The sequence below is a fragment of the Genypterus blacodes genome, unplaced genomic scaffold (genome assembly GCF_046128005.1).
Source record: "Genypterus blacodes isolate CSIRO-AG114 ecotype Tasmania unplaced genomic scaffold, CSIRO-AGI_Gbla_v1 ptg000046l_1, whole genome shotgun sequence".
Classification (NCBI taxonomy): domain Eukaryota; kingdom Metazoa; phylum Chordata; class Actinopteri; order Ophidiiformes; family Ophidiidae; genus Genypterus; species Genypterus blacodes.
This window is the reverse complement of record NW_027466859.1, coordinates 432827-455780: the sequence shown is the minus strand read 5'-3', so window position 1 is coordinate 455780 and position 22954 is coordinate 432827. Positions and strand designations below refer to the sequence as shown.

At 42.8% G+C, this 22954-nt stretch overlaps 2 protein-coding genes across 6 annotated transcripts; both read left to right on the top strand.

Moving 5' to 3' along the window:
* The first annotated feature begins 1541 nt into the window (after positions 1 to 1541).
* sult2st2 (sulfotransferase family 2, cytosolic sulfotransferase 2) lies at positions 1542 to 4530 on the top strand. Its single transcript, XM_076149594.1, has 6 exons — positions 1542 to 1765; positions 2199 to 2410; positions 2617 to 2743; positions 2962 to 3056; positions 3169 to 3349; positions 3474 to 4530. The coding sequence occupies exons 1-6, from the start codon at positions 1627 to 1629 to the stop codon at positions 3581 to 3583; spliced, it is 864 nt and encodes a 287-aa protein (XP_076005709.1). The 5' UTR covers positions 1542 to 1626; the 3' UTR covers positions 3584 to 4530.
* A 457-nt stretch (positions 4531 to 4987) lies between these two features.
* LOC143000345 (uncharacterized) lies at positions 4988 to 22906 on the top strand. Of its 5 annotated transcripts, none has more exons than XM_076149616.1 (45): positions 4988 to 5281; positions 7088 to 7836; positions 8151 to 8276; positions 8366 to 8563; positions 8725 to 8859; positions 9001 to 9252; positions 9375 to 9555; positions 9693 to 9865; positions 9972 to 10115; positions 10221 to 10396; positions 10558 to 10730; positions 10826 to 11050; positions 11190 to 11299; positions 11586 to 11801; positions 12119 to 12245; positions 12360 to 12579; positions 12680 to 12827; positions 12924 to 13101; positions 13536 to 13713; positions 13951 to 14077; positions 14218 to 14337; positions 14667 to 14814; positions 14903 to 15015; positions 15122 to 15272; positions 15385 to 15630; positions 15774 to 15986; positions 16131 to 16312; positions 16526 to 16709; positions 16974 to 17116; positions 17222 to 17406; positions 17612 to 17871; positions 17987 to 18221; positions 18383 to 18566; positions 18686 to 18812; positions 18918 to 18998; positions 19157 to 19345; positions 19441 to 19724; positions 19890 to 20038; positions 20263 to 20347; positions 20640 to 20745; positions 20967 to 21098; positions 21190 to 21438; positions 21565 to 21721; positions 21826 to 21994; positions 22079 to 22906. In XM_076149616.1, exons 1-45 carry the CDS (start codon positions 5236 to 5238, stop codon positions 22499 to 22501), a joined length of 8397 nt encoding a protein of 2798 aa, XP_076005731.1. In that variant the 5' UTR covers positions 4988 to 5235; the 3' UTR covers positions 22502 to 22906. The 5 variants fall into 5 exon arrangements, with proteins under 5 accessions (XP_076005731.1, XP_076005733.1, XP_076005730.1 ...); XM_076149618.1 differs by having other exon boundaries at positions 4989 to 5281; positions 19456 to 19724; positions 21823 to 21994; XM_076149615.1 differs by having other exon boundaries at positions 4989 to 5281; positions 21823 to 21994.
* Positions 22907 to 22954: the final 48 nt, after the last annotated feature.

Sequence of the window (22954 nt, the reverse complement as noted above, 5' to 3'; positions counted from 1 at the left end):
AACAAAAGTCACTTTATACTCAGTTAAATGGAAAATAATTTGTTCTCCCAAATGTTTTATACTGTACTACAATAAAAATGTTTCACATTGAGGTCAATTTATATTTCCAGGATTTTCTCCATACATTCTAAATCCACAACTTTATACTTAAATGATACACAAATGTTTTGTTCGATTCATATGATTTATTATGTCAGACACAAAGTCACCAGCTCCTTCGTGGAAACCAGAGGTTTAAGAATATGGTCATCTATCTGAACCAGAAAACCTTTTTATAATGACATTTGGAACAACAGATATATTGTTAACAGAAATGCTGCTTTGGTTTGCCAGGAGGGGAGCGGGAAAGTGTTTCTCCTTGCCAATGGCTGGCGATGTCATTTTTTCAGCATCATCTCTGACTCTAGTACGAGACTGATCAGTATCAGATAAGTCTTTCTGTGTGACTATATGAAGCATTGATAGCCAAAAAGAACTCCATTTGTGATCCTATGACAGTTACCACTTAACCCTATTTTTACACTTCAGTTCTTCAGTGTAAAATCAACAAGTTCATCGAAGCAATGTGGTTGTTAACATGAACCGTACCTGGCGCCCAGCTCGTCCCTCTGACAGCCCGGCAAAAGGGAGTTTGGGTCACAGTTCTATGGGACACACACACACACTTTAAAACATCTAGGAAGATTACATTACACATTAATTGTTTGGGACTAACTCATCTCAGTTGAATCACTTCATGTATGTCTGATGTGTAGTAAATCTGTGCAGCCCATGTCAGAGGTCAGAGAGTTTGCATGACGGTGTTGTAAAAACCAGAGACTCCTACCAGGACTTGGACAGGTTCTGTCTCGTTCCAAAGGCTCATATTGAGTAACTATGACAAACTACCACACAAATTTTAAAATTCAGAGATGCAATTTATATAAATGTATCTATTGGTGCAAGGTTTATGTTGTGTGTGTGTGTGTTGTGTGTAAATGTGCCGAGCTTGGTTTAGTCCACCCGCAAGATAAAATCTGAAGTTAATCAGATCTGCCCTGCTGGTCGATCGCGCATACACCACACTAATACTACAATACTACCAGAATGCACAGCGATCCGTTTGCGATTGTCCTGTAAAGAGCTCGTATAAACTTTAAACGGAAGGGAAAGTGTTTCTCCTTGCCACTAGCTGGCAATGTCATACTTTTTAATAGACAGGTGAAGAGCAAAGCGATACTTTGAGGCCTGTTGTGTTTGTTTATCAGGTTACCTCGTGTGTTATTGTTATTTTGATTTAACATGATGTATTTCGTGTGTTTCTCTGTTTTGATTGAATCACTGGAGCCGTGAAATTGTGAGGAGCCCTTGGCAATGCATTAAAACTTTGTATTGTGTATTTATTTCACTGCCTGTAAATGCACAGCAATGGAATTAAAAGTAAGTAATCACAATTAAATGTAAGGATGGCGTTTGCTTTAACAGGGATGGAATGTAGCAAATCTGTTCAAACTCATCATGCGTTCCTTCACCAGTGTTGCAACATGTCTGCATAGCGGGAACGGGAAGAGAAATCAAAGTCCAATAAGTGTTAGTGTGGACTGTTGTGTCTGACTGAATCTGACAGAGGCACTTTGCAGTCTTGTCATGACTGAGGCAGAGTTATACACGGTGTACAAGGGGGTTTATCTCCCTACACTCCTACACCCTCCACAGAGCCTGGAATACTACGAGGGCTTCTCTTTTCGCCCTGATGATATTCTCATTGTGACTTATCCCAAGTCAGGTAAGAAGAGCTTCTCTGAGCCATATTACCATATTTACATCAGTGTTTTCCACCAGACCCTCCCCCAGATGTTACTGTGAAAGAAAACAAGCTTCGTAACATTTGAGTTATGTGAAAGTAGGGGTGGCTCCTGGGGTAACTTGGAGAGGGGCAAGGTAGTGTGTGCATGTACAAGACCTGCATGGGAGCAGTGTGCCACTCTGCATGCATGTCCTAAAACCAGGTGGCCACAACAGAGAACATAATGTAGTTTGCCTGGAGTTTTCAATGCTGTGAAAATCCTGGAAAATGAGCAAATAGACAGGTTGATATATGACTTCCAACATGATGTGGAATGTTAAAAGTCTTTTGGGCACTGAGAACATTCATTTTGTAAATGTGTGCCATTAGTCTGCCTGTAAGTGAACTATAACCTCTGGTATTCCACTTTCAGGTACAACTTGGCTGCAGGAGATCGTCCCTCTGATACAGAGTGGAGGAGATGAGGCCTGTGTTGACACTGTTCCCAACTGGGACCGGGTTCCCTGGCTGGAGGAGCACCGGGCCTGCGTTCTTAACCTTGAACAAAGACCATCTCCACGCATTTTTGCTACACACTACCACTACAACATGATGCCAGTATCATTCTTCAAAGCCAAACCAAAGGTCAATCTGACAGACAGAATATGTTGTTCAGATTCAAACTCAATTCAAATTCCTTCCGATATAAGGGAAAAACAGACTGTGTGCAGGTTTTAGTCTGGAATTCTGCTGTTTAGTGCCTTGTTCTGTAATCGAAAATAAGTAATGTAAATGTAAGAGCAATGATTTAAACCATATAATGGACTATATTCTTGATGTTTCTACTTCAGGTCATCTATGCCATCAGGAATCCCAGAGATGTGTTCACATCTTCCTTTCACTATTATGGGATGGCATCCTACCTGGTCTCCCCAGGCCCACAGAACGAGTTTCTAAAGAAGTTTCTTGAAGGAAAAGGTGATTCTCAGTGTTGTTCTAATTTAATAAAGAGCAAATTAACTAACTGTAATCTAATCTTTGATTAGTGTGTATTTAAGAGTCAACCAAGGTCAAACACCAGTTATCAAGAGTTGATCAGGGCGATGTCCAAAGATGTGGCTAATCATTGCAAAGGATTAATCATGAACAAAGTTGAACATGAGGATAATTGAATGTTTTTTTTCTCTTCCGTCTAGTTATGTTTGGCTCATGGTTTGATCACGTAAAGGGCTGGCTGAACGCTGAAGACAAAGAACACATTATGTACATCTGCTATGAAGAAATGATTATGGTAAATGATAAAAACCTGTAAAATGTTGTAATCCAAACACTGTATCTGAATAAATAAATACAGTAATAATGTGAGACTTGTATGAAATTAGCTGTGTTCCCCTGTGGTGCAGGACCTGAAGGGCTCTGTGGCCAGAATTGCCCAGTTCATGGAGAAATCTCTGGATACTGAGGTGAAAGAGAAGATAGCGAACCGATGTGTGTTCAAGAACATGAAACAGAACAGGATGTCCAACTACTCTCTGGTCCCGAGTGAATTCATGGACCAAAGCAAGTCAGAGTTTCTCAGGAAAGGTGAGCTTACGTATCACTTTTTTTTTTTTTTGCTTATCCTTTGATTATGGAAAGGAATACAAGGCAAAGTTTGTTTGTCTAACTGAATGCGTGATAACACTCTGCTCCAACACATGTTTTTCAGGAATTGCCGGAGACTGGATAAACCAATTGACAGCAACAGAAGCCGAGCACTTTGATGCTGTTTATAAAGACAAAATGAAAGATGTTACCTATAAATTTGTATGGGATTAGAATGCTTATTTAATCAAAGCAGTCCAACCATTCCATGATGCAGAAATCAGTGTAGAATTTGTAGCTGTTTTAATCATTATTTTTCAATTTAAGATGATTAAAAAAATAATAATAATAATAATTTCATACACACAAAAGGTTTTGTGTTGAAAAGTTGGACATCGAGTTGCTCCTCAGGGTGATGAAAGAAATTAAGAAATTAATATGTTAATTTAATATATATATATTTGTCCTGCAATACAATTTGCATCTCTGGTTTGATATCGATTGTTCCTCTGAAATAAGTCAATATTTAAGGCCCCCTGACGTCCCAGGTGTATGGAGGACTAAAAGTGCCAAAATTAAATAAATAAATACGCCATTAAATAATTAATTCAAAGTGTCATTCATTAATTAAATGTGTCAATAATTAATTAAATATGTCATTAAATGTGAAATAATTGATTAAATAAAACAAGTCATACAATTTAAAAAAAAAACATTTAATTATTTCAGTGCACATTTAATTATTTCATAGTTCGGTGTTACAGCTAACCATGAATTAATTGTAATCTGTCAAATTTACCCGTCAAAGTTAGAGGGCGGGTTCTTACACCTGATTGGTTACCCTGAACATCAAGTCAAGGCAAATCGATTCCAGATAATGGATTGATGCAAAGCTTTAATAAATGCTTTACACGCTACATGCTTGGGGTCAGCAGGTCCTGCTTCCACATACTGTGCAAGGTCTAAAATATCTCTCACCAACTCTCTAGAAAGTTCACGGAGATCCTCCATCAACACAGCCGCCATGTTTAGAAAAACTTCTTCTACTTTCTGTTTCAAGGCAGACCAAAGCAGTGGATTAGACTAGATTCGCGTTAGCCCCGCCCACCGACTTTGATGGGCGAGGTTGACGGATAAAATGAATTCATGGTTCGCTCTAACGAATGAAATAATAAATGTGCACTGAAATAATTAAATGTTTTTTTTTAAATTGTATGACTTGTTTTATTTAAGCAATTATTTCACATTTAAGGACGCATTTAATTAATTATTGACACATTTAATTAATTAATGACACTTTTAATTAATTATTTAATGGCGTATTTATTTTGGCACTTTTAGTCCCCCATACCATACCATACAGGTGACCATTACAAAAACCTTGATTAAGGGAATTTGTCAGTACAGTGTCGGCGGAAATGAGTGAAAAAAAGCCAAAACGTTTCATTCTGTTTTGTAGCTGTCAGCTTATCAGTGACAAAACAAAAAAAAAAGAACGAATGATACAATAACCTGCAGCAGAGTGGCAAATTGCCTGTTGAACGCATCATCAATAAGCGATCACAGAAAGAATATTCATATCTACTCTGTTTATCGTGTAACCTGAATGCAGCATACAGCTAGCCAGCTACGTAGCGAAGGGTTCAGCATCACCGCCTCCAGTCAGCCATACTCGGGCTTTGTTGTCAGTACTCGACTACAAATACAATGGCGACCATGTTTACTCGCCAAAATTGCACAGCACGTTATGTAATATTTGACACTTAATACTTAATAAACGGCGGGACACGCCAGTGAATTACTAGCTACCTTAGCTCGAACAGCTAGCTGACGTTAGCGTGCTCGTGAACGCACCGCAGACTGACAGACAGAGGATGTTTGAATGAATGAAGCCAAACAGAGCCGACATCTGCAACAGATACACCAGCACAGGTAGCTAGACAGACCTCCATCCAGTCCAAATAGAGATAACCCTTTATTTATTTATTTTTATTATCCCTAGCGCGCAGAAAACGCAAGTAAACTGAGTTAATGTCATAACTAGTAAGGGGTCAGTGGTGTTGCCTGTTAGCCAATTAGCCATTAGTCGTCTTGATTAAAAATGTTAAATGTCCCTTTAAAATGCCAAAATGTTGTCTATTTGTTTCTTCTCTGGCCGTCAACTAATTATATTCTCTATAGTATTCACTCGTTTAAGTGAATTTCATTTCACCTCACCAATGCTTGAGCCACATCGCCGACATTTCAATGTATGTCGTCACTGATCATATGGTAAATACAGTATAATAAATAGGAATGTTTTGTAGTCGTACATCTGCTACATCGAAACATGGTCACTCTCAAGCAGGCGGGATATGACAGCAAAGGGGTTGGACACCCACACTGTCTCTACTGCTGCAACAAGACAATAAGGAATGGAAGAGAACAGTGTAGAAAAGTAACTTGTTTTGCGAATTCCTGGATGAAATAAGTGAAGTGACTTGTGATAAAATACGTGATTACATGTCATCAACTTCAAGTTGAACTCATTTCAGCGAGTTAATGAATTGACAGAAGCAGAGTTCTTCTCTTGACCCCAGTTTCATTTCCTTAAGTCGACGTCGTGTTTTTAATCAGGCACAGCAGCTTGGCATTAGTAATCAGTCATGCCCCTGCTGGGTTGGGCAGTGGCCCAGATGAATCAGCTGTTACAGGAAGTTGAAACTTAAAGCGTTTTCCTCTGTCCTCACTCCTTCTCTTACATCACAGTTCACACCCCTCTTCTTTTTCTTCTCTGCTTTGTTTTTTCTTTATATTTAAAGCTTTATTTTAGCAGTTTTGCTCAATTTTCATTATCACCGTTACTCCACCCACAACAACAAATGTACTATCAGCTTTGTGTCTGAGCAAATATACTTGAGACACACGTAGATATAGGCTTTAATTAACTGACTCAGAGAGTGCATACCTCCGCCAAGGCCGAGTAGTAATCATGACTCTGTATCAGTGCTGAAAGTGAACCCCACCACCTTTCACAAGAACCAAAACAGAAACTGTCACAGGTAATGGTACAGATCATGTGAGAAAAAGTCAAGATGGCATCTATGTTAATTTACTGCAGCCATAAAGTAATTATAAACCAGCCATATTTGGTATGTATGCTCTATGCTCTCTCTCATTTGCATCATTTGTTTGGTGAGGCAACGCTACTTCCAGGAATAGGATAGTTTGGTTGGACAACACCCAGTTATATGTGATGCTTGCCAGTAGCTTTCAGTTTTGTTTCTGCCTGAGTTTCACATCAAGGAAGGAGGGCCGGGTGGGGGTGGAAGAGGTATTTATAAGGTCGAACACAAGCAATCTGGTTCATTCAACATCTGAGGGAGATATACAGGTAATACAGAGAATGTTTATGCTCATTGTGGTTTTTGTTGATTAACTTCTTTCCAAAGATTGATTTGTTGTTGCTCTACGTTCTCAATGCTGACAACTGGGCCAGTTTGACAGGATGGTTGATAAATGTTTGCATGTAGTTCAACACCTGATGTGCTACCAGCTTTTTAGGTGTGATTATAAACAAGAAAGTTTGTTATTAGTATTTATTTGTGACTTGTCATAGGTTGGCGATCTGTGTTTCCTGTTTCTTGTCAGTTATTTACTAGTTATAAATGGTCACGGTTTGAGCTGTTATATATGAAAAGAAGAAGAATTTGCTTTGCTGTATTCATTCATTGTTGGGTATGTTTCCTACCCACATAGCATTACAGACGATGGAGAAGGTTCGGAATAGAATTGTGGCCATCGTGAAGGCGCACCCAGATGGAATTCCCTTGAACAAGCTGGCGGTATTCTACAACCAGAAATACCACAAGAATCTGACCTGGGCCGACTTGGGCTTCAAAAACATGGCATGCCTGATAGCCTCTCTGGACAAAGATCTGGTCGTAGATGGGGGGAAGGTGTTTCATAAGACATCCTCCTCTCAAACACAGACTAGGACTAGAGCTGCGGCTGGGGCTGGGGCTGCATTGACAGCAAACGCCACAGAGGAAAGCTGGGCTGCAACACCACCAGATAAAGAGACTCATTTAGGGAAAGGTCCTCCTCTGGCTATCCCTGATGTCACCCTGCCACAGGTGGATGTCAAACCGAAAATCAAGAAAAAGCCTGAGATTGAGCAGCAACAGACCATTGTACCCAACTTCCTGTCCGGCGCTGATTTTCCAGCGCTGGGGGCCGAAATCAAGCCGGCCAGACCGACTGGGGAGAAGAGCAAGCAAAGAGAGGAAACCCAGACTGAGGGCAGAGTCTTTAGGGAAGCTTATCGCGCCCAGCTAAGGGAAGTTCATGGAGCTAATGTGCGGGCAGTGGAAGCCACACAGGAGGATGTCGACGATCCCACAGCGAGGAGATGGTGCAGGGCCCTGGATTCTGAAGAACTCAACAGTCTGGCACAGCATGCAATACGAGACATCGCTTCAGAGGGAGAGTTGGTCACCCAGGAGAAGGTGAGGGGAAGGATGCTTTATCCATAACAACAGAACCATGGAAACCTTGTTTGGGCATCAGTTAAAATTAATGAGCAAATCAATGCTTTCCATGCTGTACTTTCGACTTAAATAGACTGTATTTGCATTCAGTAAGTCCAAATTCCATTTTAGGTATTTGGCTGATCATCATAGAGAGCATTTTAGAACAAATCAAGCATGTAGCAGCTTATGTAATTATTATTGCCCCTTTTCATTTCCCTACATGAATGCAGGTATATATTTATAGATGTGATAAATTAACTTCTTTCACCGGCTTCCAAATCTCCCTCCAGGTTCTATACAGGGTGTGCAGACTGATGCAGGTACCCTCTTTGAATGCAGGAAAGATAATTCCATATAAAATACAAGCTCTGAAGGACCTTCAGTACACCATAAGAGAGATCAACATGTTCCTTGAGGTTGGCACATACATTGGTATTTGCAAATAATTATTCTCCCCAGATGCTTGGTTGCTGTTAAGGACGCTTTTCACATTTCTTTCTGTCAGTCGACGGAAGCAGTGACCTCCATCTGTACCTTGTATGAGTTGGGTCAGTCACTAGCTTCCTTGAAAGACAAGAAGCGCTACGAAGAGCTGAACCTAGGGCCCCTCTGCAAGCTCCCCCTCATCCACCGCATGTTCAAGATTGACGGTAACACCAAGGATGACGATATCCACCAGATACACACAGTGGACATCTTAAAGGTATCACTTAAATGGCGAATGACATATGGGTTTTGTTATATGCAACAGACTGTGCTGATTTTGATGTTCAGCAATAGAAAATATGTTTCAGTTGATGGGAAATTATTGAATCTGTCAAGTCAGTTTTGCCTAAACTGATCAACTTTATCTCTTTTATCAAGCAACTCCGTGTTTTTAGGAAAAACAAGCCAAAAATAGACCTGGCTGACTTTATGAAGCACTTGGCCGACCATTACAACTGCGACTCTCCCTATGAGCTGGGTATCAGGATACACAGCGTTGGGTTGCCCATTTCGGTAAGAGAGATAGGCTTAAGAAACACTTTAGAAGAAATAGTTAACATATGTGTTCTTTAATTGTCTATAGGTTAAACTGACCCTTTACTACTTCTCAATGTTCATCCTTGTGTAACACTTCTACTCCTCTGTCTACTGCAGACTCTATCGAAGGTGAGTCGCAATCAACGTAGCATTTTGGAGCAGGCCAGGGAGGCGATCCAGAAGGAAATGCAGGAGGAGACCTATGAGCGTCTGAGAAAGTTCAAGAGGAGCGGGATGGAGCCAGTGCAAGGCTCGGGTTCCATAGGCGGCTTTGAGCTTAGGAAAAAGTACATCTCAATGACGGCTGCTGAGGTCGTCCTGGAAGTCTTCACTAAAGCAGGAGAGGTGTTTAGCGCCAAGATGGCCAAGGTGGGTGAACTGAACGATCCATTCGGTAATCTACTTCTCACACATTCAATCGAGGAATTTTATAAAATGTGGTTCAGTGTTGTAATTCTGTGTTCTGTGGTTTTATTTCATTTCCTATCCAGGGTGTCCAAGACTTCCTGCTGCTGGTGTCAGGTGATCGACTGGCCACCGCTCTTTTTCAGCTGGCCATCTGTGGTGGGTCCCTGGCGGTGCCACAAGACCTGGTGCTAAAAGATAAAACCTCCAACACCACGGAACAACCGAGGAAAGACTATAAACCCACCACCTCGCTCCCCAGTGAAGGTATTCTAAACATACACATGTTCGCTATGCTCGGATCTAATGATTTCTGTTCGTCTAATTGATGTACCTGTTCCACATGTAGCAGGTGTGGCTAGCTTCAGTCAGTCAATGTGTATTGTCTGTTTTGTGTGTTCCAGCCACAGTGAAGCAATACCTTAAGGACAACATGCCTTCTCAGACATCAGCAACATCCATCACTCTTGCTCACTTTGTTGCCCTGGAGAAGAAGTTGACCAAAAATTTCAAAGTCCCAAATTTCTTCTCTTTAGAGCAAGGCACCTTTCTTGAGTTCTTGGTTAAGCACATTCAGGTAGGAGAGCTTTATTCATTACCAAAACATTCATCCCTTTAATGTGAAATACTTTGTATATCTGGATTTCTACTTGATATTCAACTTCACTCTGTTTTGTGCGCAGCTGTTGCAGGAGATACTGGGTTTCACTGTGAATCTGGGCAATAGCAGCGTGGAACGTGAGGGTTGGGGATTCAGACCTACAAGACAAGATGTGTTTGAGTTCATCAAACAGTGTGGCACTGTATCATCCATCGACAATGATGCAGTGAGTCACACCAAAGTTCACACACTAGCTGGAATAGAAACAAATTCACTAAACTGCTTTACAAAAAGTAAACATTGTTCATAATAACCTGACTCCTTTATCCAGCTCTTGCACATAGAGACAGCACTGAGGTGTCACTACAGGGTCCAGGACAGCATGGACTTGGGCTTTGGCTCTTTGCAGAAGCTGGTTGACTTGGTCCAACGGCAAAAAAACATGTTGGGTGGAGGAAGACTCAGCCCAGTCTACTATGAGTTAGCCCTGTTAGCCAAACACAGCAGGTACAGTACAGTCCCAGCTAGATAGACATTTAAAGATTCCAACTGTTGAGTTACATCTTCCAAAAAATACAACATCCATTCTAGGATTGAAAAACAGATTCACCTTTCAATCTCTCTTTTCATCCACTTCCTACTGCCTATCACATCACTCCAATGAACAGTGCTGGCAGAGTATGTGGGTCAGTGGGAATCCTAGGCGAGTTAGCCAAGACTCAGGCCCTGAACAGTTTGCTCTCCTGCCCCCTGTTGGAGGATTTAAACGAGTGGAGCCAGTGGGATCTGGTCTTTCGACCCGGTTATGGCCCCCTCAAAGATTTCATCGAAAGAAATTCAGGTAATAAGCTTCAGCATTAAGTCGTTTTATATATCTAGCAATGTATAAATGTTTAAATTTAAATTTCTTTTGGTGTTTGTGTCCTTAAAACACAGCTGATACAGGCCTGGCAACTTTGGAGGTGTCACCAGGTATACTGCTGAGGATCACCACCCACACTGGAGACAAGCTTTTCTCTCATGCTGCCATGAACCTGGACCCCATTGGCACAGCTGGCCACCTGGTGTGCATGGTGGTGGCTGACGGGATTGACAACGTCTCCACAGCCCTCTTGGCCAATCACATGGAGAGCTCTCTGGCAGCTGCTGTGGCAAAAGAAGGTAGCAACAAAGAAGTACTGCAGTCAATGCATTGTTTTTGTTTGTATATTCTCTTGATATTAAATTGAATCAAAAGCCATTTCAGATCAAACATTATGTGGTATCATCAATAAACGACAATACCTTTTGTTTTGGTTAGGTTCTTCCCTGAGTGAAGACGATGAGTCATGTTACAGCACAGTTGCCCGTTTCCTTTTGGCATGTTTGACTCGAATCCCCACCAAAACCTGCCAGGCCGTTTTGCAGCAGGTCAGTCACATTGCATCACCAACCTTTAGAGCACAATAATGTATCAAATGACACCCATTGTTGTTATTATGGGGGAGGAGACCTATGCAGATGCCTAGTTAGGATCTGTAAAGCTGGTGAGAACGGATGGCATATGTGAGCTTTTCTGATTAAGGTGTCAATGTTTTGTTTAACTTGTAGTAAAGTAAAGTAGTTCAACATGTATCAGAATGTGAAAGCCCCGGACATATTTAGCAGATATATTTATAACTGAATAAACTTAACCATCTAAGTATATGACTTTCAGGTGTTGTTGGAGCCTTTCTCCCGTGTCTTGGGTCAGGCCAAGTCTAAAGTGGTGCTGCTGTCTGCAGCCCAGTCCGACCCCAGCCAACTTAACCGTCTCCATCAACTGGGCATCCTCCTGGGCATCACGGAGTGGGTCAAGGACTACCACAAAAAGCTGGCCACACCTCAGAGCCAGAACTACCCCATGCACATAGCACCTACGTGCCTTACCAAGGTCAGAATACAAGTCACATACATTGTCAATGGTAACAGAGTAAAACAATCTTGCAACAGTATTATAATCAGAGCAAGAACCAGGTATTTGGCATGAGCAGCAGTGAGCAATGTGGCAGAACAAAGACAGAGAAATGTTACAAAGTAAAAAATGTGTCACCCTAGAACAACGTGTACCTTATGTTGCACAACAGCGGCATGCTTTTAGCTGTAGTCAAATTTAAAGCTAAAGTAGAAGCTTAAAATCACATATCACCGTCTTGCTCTTTGCAGGACCATGTAACCTGGTCGCTAACTTCTCTCATTGTGTTATTTTAGTCTAATTTGATAGATTCTGTAAGTAGCAGTCTAACAGCCCTTGATCTGAGTGAAGCTGAGGATCTTGAAGAACACACAGTGGACCACAGCATCAGCCCCTCCCATCTCAACCAGAGCCTGCAACAAGGTGAGTAAGCACCCAATAAAAGAGTATTTTCCAAATGTGTCATGCTCTGCTGAATGAAGCACAGCACCAGTTTCCTTCTTTGTTATTCATTCCATTGTGATTGCCTCTTCTTAGTCAGCGGTGACAAAGAAGAGGGAGCTGAGGAGGATGAGGAGGATGAGGAGGAATTATACGAGCTAAGCTCTGTGGTTAAAGTAGAAACAAACAGCAGCGAAGCAGAAGAAAGCAAGGGGGAGGAACTATTGGAAGTATCTGATGCTAATGAAAAAGACACTGTCAACTGCGAGTCAGAGAGCCCAACATGTTTCGAAAGAGCCATAATTGAAGACATCAGGTTTGCTTTGTTTTCTTACAGTTATCATCATTTTTACATTTACGTATCAAACTTTTTCTAAAACTATTTTGATAATTGTTTCATTTTTTGATTGCAACAGGAAAAGTGAGTTTGGTATTGGTGTGGAATTGACAGTTGAAGGGCAGAAACTGATGAAGGTCCACCAGGAGAGACTGGGCCGGAGCTTGGACCGCCTCTCCACTGAACTCTACAGCAAGGACACTCATTTTGTCCTGGAACTCATTCAGGTGGCTTTTAAAACAGTGACACACACACTATTCTATCTAAACAAAGTACCAAGTATACTGTAATTCATTCTAAGCTCTGGTCTGCCTGCATTTCAGAACGCCGACGACAACAATTATCCATCAGAGGCTGGTGTCATCCCTGCCTTGGCCTTTGTGGTAGAGAAAGACTGCGTCAGTGTTCTCAACAATGAGTCCGGTTTTGAGGAGAGGAACATCAGGGCCATCTGTGATGTGGGCTGCAGCACCAAGGGAAAACACAAATATGGATACATTGGTAAGAACTTTATGTAGATGACATGCTGTGTGGTAGTTATAGAATAGAATAGAATAGCTTTTTATTGTCATTGTACATGAGAATACAACAAAATGCATTTGTAGTCCCATTGCTCAAGATGTTCCATTATTGCAGTTGACTTTTGGGGTAGTAACTCCTTGTTTAGTTCACTTAAAGCCCTTACAAAGAAGCTGCTTTTCAGTCTGGTGGTGCGCGTGTTCAGTGATCTGTATCACCTTCCAGAGGGTAACAGACAGAACAATCCTTTCAATTATCATTGTTGTCTAACTTCTAAAGGGCAAAATCTGTTTAACTGAGACTTGACTGTCAGATAACTTTGTAATGTGTCCTTACTATAGATCATGATAGACAGTGAAACTTCTGTGTCGGTGATGCTGGAAATGAAGCCTTAAAATAGTCTCCAAACTCCACAGGACAAAAGGGCATTGGATTTAAGTCAGTGTTCAAGGTCACAGACTCTCCTGAGATTCACTCCAACGGCTTCCACTTGCGCTTCGATAAGACCTGTGGCCCCATGGGATATATCCTCCCCCACTGGACTGAAGATGAGAGGCTTCTGGACACACATCTGAATGGCATGAAACAGCACAGGTTAGATAAATATGTGCTCTTTGTATTAATACACTTGATAGTTTAAATATAAAGGGTTACCCCATCACCAAAAATCTAAATACTATTTTTGAACCTGCTGTTACCCTGAATTGCCAGGTTTAGTTTAACCACTCAGTAATCACTCACAATAACTAACATGTATTAAGTTGTTAATGCAGTTGTAAAAGGTAATTTTTCTAACTGCCTATGTGTGTTTGTGCTTTCGTACTGGATCAGCTGGAGCACCAAGATTCACCTTCCTCTACGCTCGGGGAGCCACCAGACCAGAAACCTGTTTCATGACGTGCATCCCTCTCTGCTGCTTTTCCTGCATCGCCTGCGCTCCATTACCATCTACAATCAGGTGATTCTTGCTCTTGCCTGTACAAACCAAAAAGCAGCAACAGCACTTTCCTATACTCCATATAAACCTCTGCCTAAGCAAATCATAGACAATAACCTGTTTCCAAACGTTCCCTGTTTCCCAATCTGTTCGGCGGGCAGGATGAAAAGAGACTTGTGACAATGACTCGTAAAGACTTGAGTCACAACATGCTCGAGGTAGAACACACAAATGGGACAGAGCGCTGGTTGGTTGTCAAAGCCACGTTGCAGCCCAAGAAGGTAATGCACACACAGAATCTCCCAGACACCTCATTGTTACATTGTTACCTGTTGTTACCTGTATAGAGCTTATTCAACAAGCAAAGCAGCTGTCCTGGAGGTTTCACTCTAGCTTTGTATTCCTCTGACCACCTCCCTTGTGTTTGTTAAACAAATGTTTCCTTGTTCCATGTCAGGACTTTCCCTGTGCTTCACGCCAGACTTAAAAAGAACTCACTCAGGCTTTCGTTTTCCTCCTGCTCCAGCACCAGGATGTACATCTATTCTACATCTGTAATTACTCAGATTCTGTCAAAGCTGTTATATTCATACATTATTTTCTCCTTTAGATCAAAGAGGATGTTGAGTCGACCGAGCTTGCTCTGGCTTTCCAGCTGGATGACACCACAGAAAATGACATCAAATGCCAGCCTCAGAAACAACCTGTCTTTGCCTTCCTGCCCCTCCGTAGTTTTGGTTTCCGCTTTATCATCCAAGGTGACAATGATAAAACATCCCTGCATGGACGCACATCTTGTGTTGTAAACAACAGGCGATCTGCAATAAATACTCCCCTCTTCTCCAGGTGACTTTGAAATCCCATCGTCACGTGAAGATGTTGACAGAGACAGCTCATGGAACCAGTGGCTACGATCTGAGATACCCCAACTCTTCCTCAAGGCCATGGATGTCTTCACTGTAAGACAATCAGAATTTACATCACAAATACAGGAAATTATAATATGTAAGTCCATGGCTGTTGTTCGTCCCTTTTAATAAGATCCCTGTTCACCCTTTGTTCCAGGCGCACCCAGAGTTCAGTGGCCTGAAGGGTCTTTGTAGCTTCCTGCAGTTCATCCCCTTGCCAGATGAGGTGTTGGACTTCTTCAAGCCTGTTGCTGGGAGAATTATACAGCTGCTCAAGGGCAAGGCCTTCCTGCCGACCCTGGGTCCAGGTAAACTGAACATTTACTACAAAATAATGGTTTTGTCAGCCATATTGATATATATATATAACACATAAGATTGTTCTGTCCGTTATATTGCTCTGTATGGTTTCCCTCTCAGATGGTGAGGTCGTGTACAAGCTGCCGTCTCAGGTGGCTGTCTGTCAGGATGCAGTGATCCGTGAAGTGATTGGTGGACACGAGCTCGACAGGCATCTGTCTTTGTCCTATCTTCTTCCAAATCTGCAACCTGCCCCGCCCATTTCCCTTCTCACTCAACTGGGAGTGCGATACCTAAGGGGTTCTGATGTTACCACAGTAACCACGGCCATGGCCAAGGAGCTGATGCAGGAGGGCATCCATTCAGGTGTCTTTGTCTTTTCACCTTTGTAGTTTCTGTGGCACAGAGTTACTCATTGCTTTTCATTTTGTAATATTCAAACAGAAGTGTTCTCTGAGTAATGTCAGTTTCAGAGAGAGTTGGACATAACCCTCTGTTTTCTGTGATAGATGGCAGTCTGTACAGGCTTGCGAGACTGCTGGTTTGCAACTTTCGCTCTCTGGAGCACGGCTACGGAGAGGCTGAGTCCATCTTGCAAACCCTTAGGGATCTACCCATAATCCCCCTGGCCGACGGACGTGTGGTAACACTAAATGGAGAGGGAGTGTTTTTCCCCATGGAAGAAACCAAGAGCAAGAAAAAGAAAACCCAAGCTCAGACTGGTGAATATTTAGTAGAAGTAGTCATCGTCATATTTTGGACGAATAGTTGTAAGAGACCAATTATCTGAAGACAGTATATTGAACCAAAATCTCTTATACAAAACTAGACTAATACATCTTTCCTCTCATTCATCGTGTTAACAGGACCGTTGTCTGCATTATACAAAGATGTAAATGTAGTCCACCCATTTCTGCTGAACTGTGTGGAGCCTCTGGAAGGCCAGCAGGTACGAGAGCTGCTGAAAAAACTTGGAGTTCATGAACTGGAGCCCCAAGAGCTGCTGGAGCAGCATATCTACCCTGCAATACGGAGTGATAGATGGAAGGTAACATAAACAGTGGACTAAAATCAGTTAGCTGTGTGACCATGAAAGTCAATTCTAACGTTCAGGAAATATACTTCAATATGAGAAAGTGAATAGAATACGAGTTCAAACTAAGCCTGTATTCCTTCCCCCTCCTTCTCTCCTCCCCTGACTCTCTTTCTCCACCCTCTTCCCGCCTCTTCCTCTTGGTCTTCCCTCTGATTCTGTCACTAGTCGAAGCCCGAGTCGGTGGTTGTGAGTTACTTGGTTTTCATCAAGCAGCATTCCACCTCCAGCCAGGAGTACTCAGACACCGAGGTACCTGTCCTCACCAGCAGGGGTTTGTTATGCCCAGCACAGGATCTGGTGCACTTCTGTGAAGAGTATGGCAACATCAACCTCCCCAAGAAACTACCTGGTATGATTATGGAGAAACCAACATTTCTCAGCAATATCACGCTGATAAACACATCCTTCAGGAGGCAAATGTGCATAAACTTTGCTACGCCGTGCAACCTGGCTATTACTCAGTATGTCCACGCTGGACTGCTGACTCACAATTGTCATAAGGATCTCACTTAAATACAGTAGTTGATGACAGAACTTCATTTCTTTTTTGTCCTTGTTTTTTTGTTCTTCTCTCATCTCTTTACTAACTTTTGTCCATTTTACCCTCCACCAGGCTATGACTGGGTTTTGCTGAGTCCCTGCTATGTACAGACAGATGGTGATGTAACAGGATGGAGGGAGTTGTTCCATAGACTGGGAGTCAGAGACCGTCTTATCATTCGCAAAGACATTAAAACCCTCAGTGCTAATGAACTGGTGAGAAAGACTCAAAAGAACGAGTCACAGCAAGTACAATTTACTTTTTGTGTTATTGGCATTCCTTGACATCTTGCTGTGCATTTTTTTCTACCCCTCCTCCAGGCCTCCAGCCCGTGGTCAGCGGAAAGTGCGCAATGGCAGAAAGATCCAGGGGAGGAGGGCTGCCTGCTGCATGACTTTCCCTGTGAGGAGTTTATTGCCTTGGCCACAGCTCAGTTACCTGCTGACATCCTCTTGGAGCAGAGAGTAGCCTTACTGCAGCTTCTAGAGACCAACTGGGATTCAGGGTAACAAAACACACACTCAGTAATATCAAGATCCCCGAGCTAAGAACTAAAATGCAATCGATGTATTTGCTTTGTTTAATCATTAAAGATGTACTATGGTGTATTATAACTTTGTCTTCTCACTGGTAATAACACTTAGGAAGCCATTTGAGTATTAGTGTTGAACTTATTCCAACCGTTTTTGATTATCACCTTGTTGTAACAGGGATAACTACTCTCAGTACATCACAGCCCAGGTGGTGGACAGCGATGGAAGATCGATCAAAAACACCAAATCGTCTTTCTTCCACTTCTTGTGCTGCCTTGAATGGGTCCCAGCTTATCATCTGCTGGAAGGGGGGAAACAGGAGACAAAGTACCTCTGTCCCAACTCAGTCTACCTAACCTCCTCAGAGGTCCTCAGCCTGCTAGGGACTCATGTCTGCTATCTGGACATAGACACCAGTGACTTCAGCAGAGCTCTAGGTAAGAATGTGGAAAACTAGAGATATCTAATATCCGGAGTGGTCCTGTATATTTCGAGAGCTATTACACGATCAATTAATCTCCACTCTTACACTTTGGCACTCCCCTCCTTTAGGAATGAGACACAGCGTCTCAGTTGATGCTCTGATTACCTACCTAAAGGAGTGGTGCACCAAACCAGCAGCTGATAACCAGGAGAGACGAACCGAGGAGGAATCAGAGGGTGCAGCATTCACCTCCACAATCCAGCACATCCACAGCGTCTACACATATTTGCACAAAAACTGTTCCCAGCGCAGTCTTAAGGAGCTTTTCCAGCACAATCCGTCTGTATTCGTGGAGTTTAGCAGGTATGTCCACACTGTAATTTAAGAGATAACTTTTTGATATGAAAACAAGATGGGATATAGTAATCAGGATATGGAATTTATATTTTCTAAGCAAAGCCATGTAAGAATAAATATACACGAGCTAGAGACACAAGAAGCCACAAGTCTAACTGCCTCCCCAGGCGTGATAATGGCTGGTGTTCAGGATACTTCTACCACCTGAAGGAGGTTTGCTGGAGTGACCCCACTGCAATGTTCAAGCGCTACAAGAAGCTGACCCATGGAACTGACTGCCCAATCCAAGAGCCCAAAGTCCTGGCTCCCTTTTACATTCCTCTGGAATTCATGAAAGATTTCTTCATGAGAGTAAGCTGCTCTTGTTGTTGTTTGCCACGTGTGATTCCTACTTTTTTAAACTGGCACTTTAGCAGTCCCACTTCCAAGCTCCAAGTAACCAAGCTCTGATTTGACGCCTTCATGTTTAGCTGCTGAATGTGGAGCCCAGCCCCAACATGAATCAGTACGTAGGTTTGTTGGAGTTGGTCTGTTCATCGTGTCCCATCCCGAATGCCGAAGTGCTCCAGGATGTGTCCGTGCTCTATGCCAAACTTGGTAAGAAGAATAAGAATTGAACTTCTTATTGTTACTGAAATGATCTCTCTTTGGTTAATAGCATCTGCAAAATGTCTTAGATAATCTCCATTTTTATCTTAATAGCTCAAAAGTGTAAAGTCCAAGTGTCTGGAGAACAGGAGAGCGTCCCTCAGACCAACCCCAGCTACTGCGCTACTTTGAAAGGTGAGAATGATGCAAATTCAGCTCTACAAACCACTCGATTGATTGAATGCTTTTATCCTTTCGCATGGATTAGCAGCTAAGCAGAACTTAATCAAGATTCCTAATTGAAAGTTACAAATTCAAATGGCTCTAGCTGTGCTCTTCAACTTCCTGTTTAGGTATGGTGTCTGATAAGAGGGTGTTCCCCACCAAGGATAGCAGCTGGGTGAGCTTGGCACGTAGACCCATGATATCTGACAGCAGAGAGCTGGAGAAGATCTTTAAACCCCACACGCAAGTCTGTCTGCTCCACCTGCCACCAGCTGAAAATAAGGCAGTGCCCACCACCAAGACTAGGAACCAAATGGGTAGGCTGCTGTTTTTGAAATATACAGCACAATACAATACAGCTTGATAATATAGAATTAATCTGTGTTGTTATTTTTTTACGATTGCCTGCCAGGTCACACAGGACCAGGAAAGCAAGCAAACAGTGGGCCCGCCTTCAATGAGGAGGATCGATCTCTGTTTTTGGAAATCTGTGGAATCCGTCAGCTATCCCAGTGTGTCAAGTCCGAGGCTCAGACGGAGAGCATGAGTCCCTGCCCTTCCATGCAGGCCCTGGTGCATTCAGTGATGCCCTATATCCAGAGGTTCATCTACCACCAAGAGGAGCTGAGCGGTGTCTATGCAGAGCTGACTGACAACCGCATACATGAGACGATCAAGCGACTTCATTATGGACAGGTCAGTGTCATTTGGAGCTGTTGAGTTAGCGTTGACATAAGAAGCCGATTAAACCATATGGACATAACCATATTGATAGATTGATTGAATCCATAGGTGAGAAATGTAACAACAATAACTTGCTAGATTTCTAGAAACATGTTTTTGTTTTCTTCTGGTATTCAGGTGGGTAAGCTGTACATTCGCTACCAGCTGGATTTGGCCGGCACTGAGGATGCTGTGGTGGAGCTCCAGGATGTTACCTGTCTGCTGAAGGACAATAAGGAGCTTTACATACAGAAAGACCACCTTAAAGACAAGCTGGACATCTGCAGGTTTGTGTGACGACTTCCGTAGAAAAGCATTCCTAGCAACCGCAGTACGGTTTGGGAACATTTTCTACTTCCACTCCCAGTAAGGAGCTGTTCAAATGCTTAAGATATGAAGGATAGGTTATTCTAATTAATAATTTAGTATTACTCTTAAGCATTCATAAAGAAATCATTGTGTTCAAATCCAACTAATGCAATTCCTATATTCCTATATTTGTTTGTTTCAGAGAGCTGGTGAAACTATTCTGCACAGAGAACAGCCACAGGAAAGAGCTGACGCGTTTCCTGAGCGGCCTAATATGTTCTCTCACTGTAAGCGATGCATCTGCTATCACATCAACCACTGATTGATATCCAATGAGAAGCAGTGTTATAGACAGAATGGCAAAATGTCGCTAAGTATTTTTTTATTTAAGAGAGGTTTGGATGATATAACAACCAGCGTGCAGTTGTACATTTTTGGGAATTGTAATTTTAAATATAGAAAGAAGAATTATGATAAGTGATAAGTAATGATCCACCTGCAGAGAAAATGGAGTTGCCGGAGAAGAAGAAACAAAGCTTGAACTAATTCTGTTCTGTTCTCTCACGCAAAATCATGCAGGAGGAAGGAACTCTGCAGAGATTCTTACAGAAGGAGGACATTGGAGAGCTTCCTAATGAGGAGCAGCGCTGGGAGGTGCCAAAACCAGAAATGATCCGGGAGAACGGTACGGAAGCCACACACACACACAATAAAGCGTTCCTAAAAGCGTTCCTCATACCACAGATCCACAGAAGAGACACAGATACCAACATAGATACTCACACACACCGCTTTTTGCACGTACAGTAATGCTGCTTTGTTCACTCTTGGCGTCATGAGCAGATCCCTCACTGCGGTACTGACAGATTTCATGTTCCTTCTCTGTTTGTACATGTCTTACTCCAGTTCCACCGAGGCTGTATGAGTCTGTCAGTGGCCCAGCGGAGCCGTCTCACCACGAACAAGAGGGTGGAGAGCAAACCATTCGCTGCTGGCCTCCACAAGCATCTCTACATAGTGAAGGAGCAAACCGTGCAGGTACTCTTGAGGATGAAGGAAGCTGTTGCTTTGCCATGATGTTTCTTTTAATGGATTCCCAACTGTTTAGCATGCACATGTTTTTACCCAGTTCCTCAGGCAGATGGAGGCGCAGTGGAAGCAGTGATGAAGAAATGGCCACCTCCTGCTATGCCCAAAGACAGAGAACCAGACAAGGACAGAGGGAGTAGCCACTTCATTTCTAGCAGCTATGAAGGAAACCAACCACTCAAGAGCAGCGGTAGACCTGCTGACTCACCATCTTCCCCCAGAGACCTCACACAGCCATCCGTCCAGCATAGAGCCGCTGCTGTGAAAGCTAACGTTCGACAGCTATCAGGTAAAGACAGGCACGCAGAATGAATCAAATGTATATTAGTATACATGAAATAAATCCAATTATTAGCTTCAGTTTATATCTGCATCCTCTCAAACACTTCACTGGCTCGTTGTTTGTTACTGACAGAGGGCAGCCAACACAGTGACGGCAGACCTGGAGAGACCACACAGTCCGGGACATCGGAGGAGGGAGAGGAATATCCCAAGATTCCCAAACTGATCCGAAGCGCTACGTCTGTACACCAAGCCAAAGCCGACGGCGATCAGGCCACTCCCACCAGCCAGTAGGAGGCCCCTTGATTCCAAGATTCTCTAAAATACCGATGTGGTTAATGTTGATTGTTATTCAATGCGTAACTCCTATCCTCTCTTTAATCCTCTCTAGCAGCGCTCCCGTTCCTGAGGCAGTGGTGCTTCCCAGTATGTTTCAGGGGACCGGACACACTGCAGAGGCTCGCCGTCCTCCTCTGGCTCTAGACTTTGCCCAGTGGAACAAAGGGCAGCCATCACAGGCCACCCTGGAGGACATGGAGCTCAACTGTCACAGACCGACCACAGTCAGTACATTTTTGAATAATTTGTATCACTTATTCTTGTACGGTGATTCAAAATGGTCTCTTAACACGCACGTGCTCGCGCAGGTGGTGCTGTGTGACGAGCCAAGAGATCTGGCAGCGATCGGCGAGTGGGGAGAGCAGCTGGTCAACTCCTTCCTGTTACACTGGAGAGACAGCAGTGACCCAGAGAGACCAGAGGACATCCTGTGGTGCAACGAAAGGGGAGAAAGCGGCCATCCCTACGACTTCAAGCTCACCTTCGGACCGGAAGATGGACACACGGAACCCTGGGTAGTGTACGTGGAAGTGAAGTCGACGGTGAAGCGAGAGAAGTCCTTCATCCACCTCTCCGCCAACGAGCTGGACTTTGCACTGAAAGAGAAAGAGCACTATCACATATTCAGAGTGTACAGCGCAGGGGACGCTCAGAGCGTTCGCCTGTGTCGCATTCAGAACCTTGCACAGCATCTCCACGCCAAAGATCTGGCACTGTATCTGTTTGTATAGGTAGTCTGTAAGCGTGTGGATATATTTTGGAGCTATAATTCCCGTACTAAGCTCTGTAGTAACGGCTTCTTTCCTATTGCGCGCACTGAATAGTACACTGAATCTACTTTATGACGTAAAGCTAAAATATGCAGCTGAAACGTATTTCTTATGCCTTTTTTTGATGTTTCCTACAGTGCACTGATTTTATTGTAATATCCGTCTTTTACGTCACGGTAGTTAAACACAAATTGCACATTCTTTCATTTCCATTCCAACTAATGACTACTTTGAGAACATGTACGATTTAAAAACAAATATTTTAAAAAGTGATTGTATTACTACGTGTTTTTAATTTTTAATCTTTTTACTCCCCCTACCTCACGGTTACTCTTTGAAACTTAACTCCTTTGATAATAAAACTTTTTTTTTCTTCTGCTGGTTGAATTGGTGTGAACAAGTTTGATTCATGAA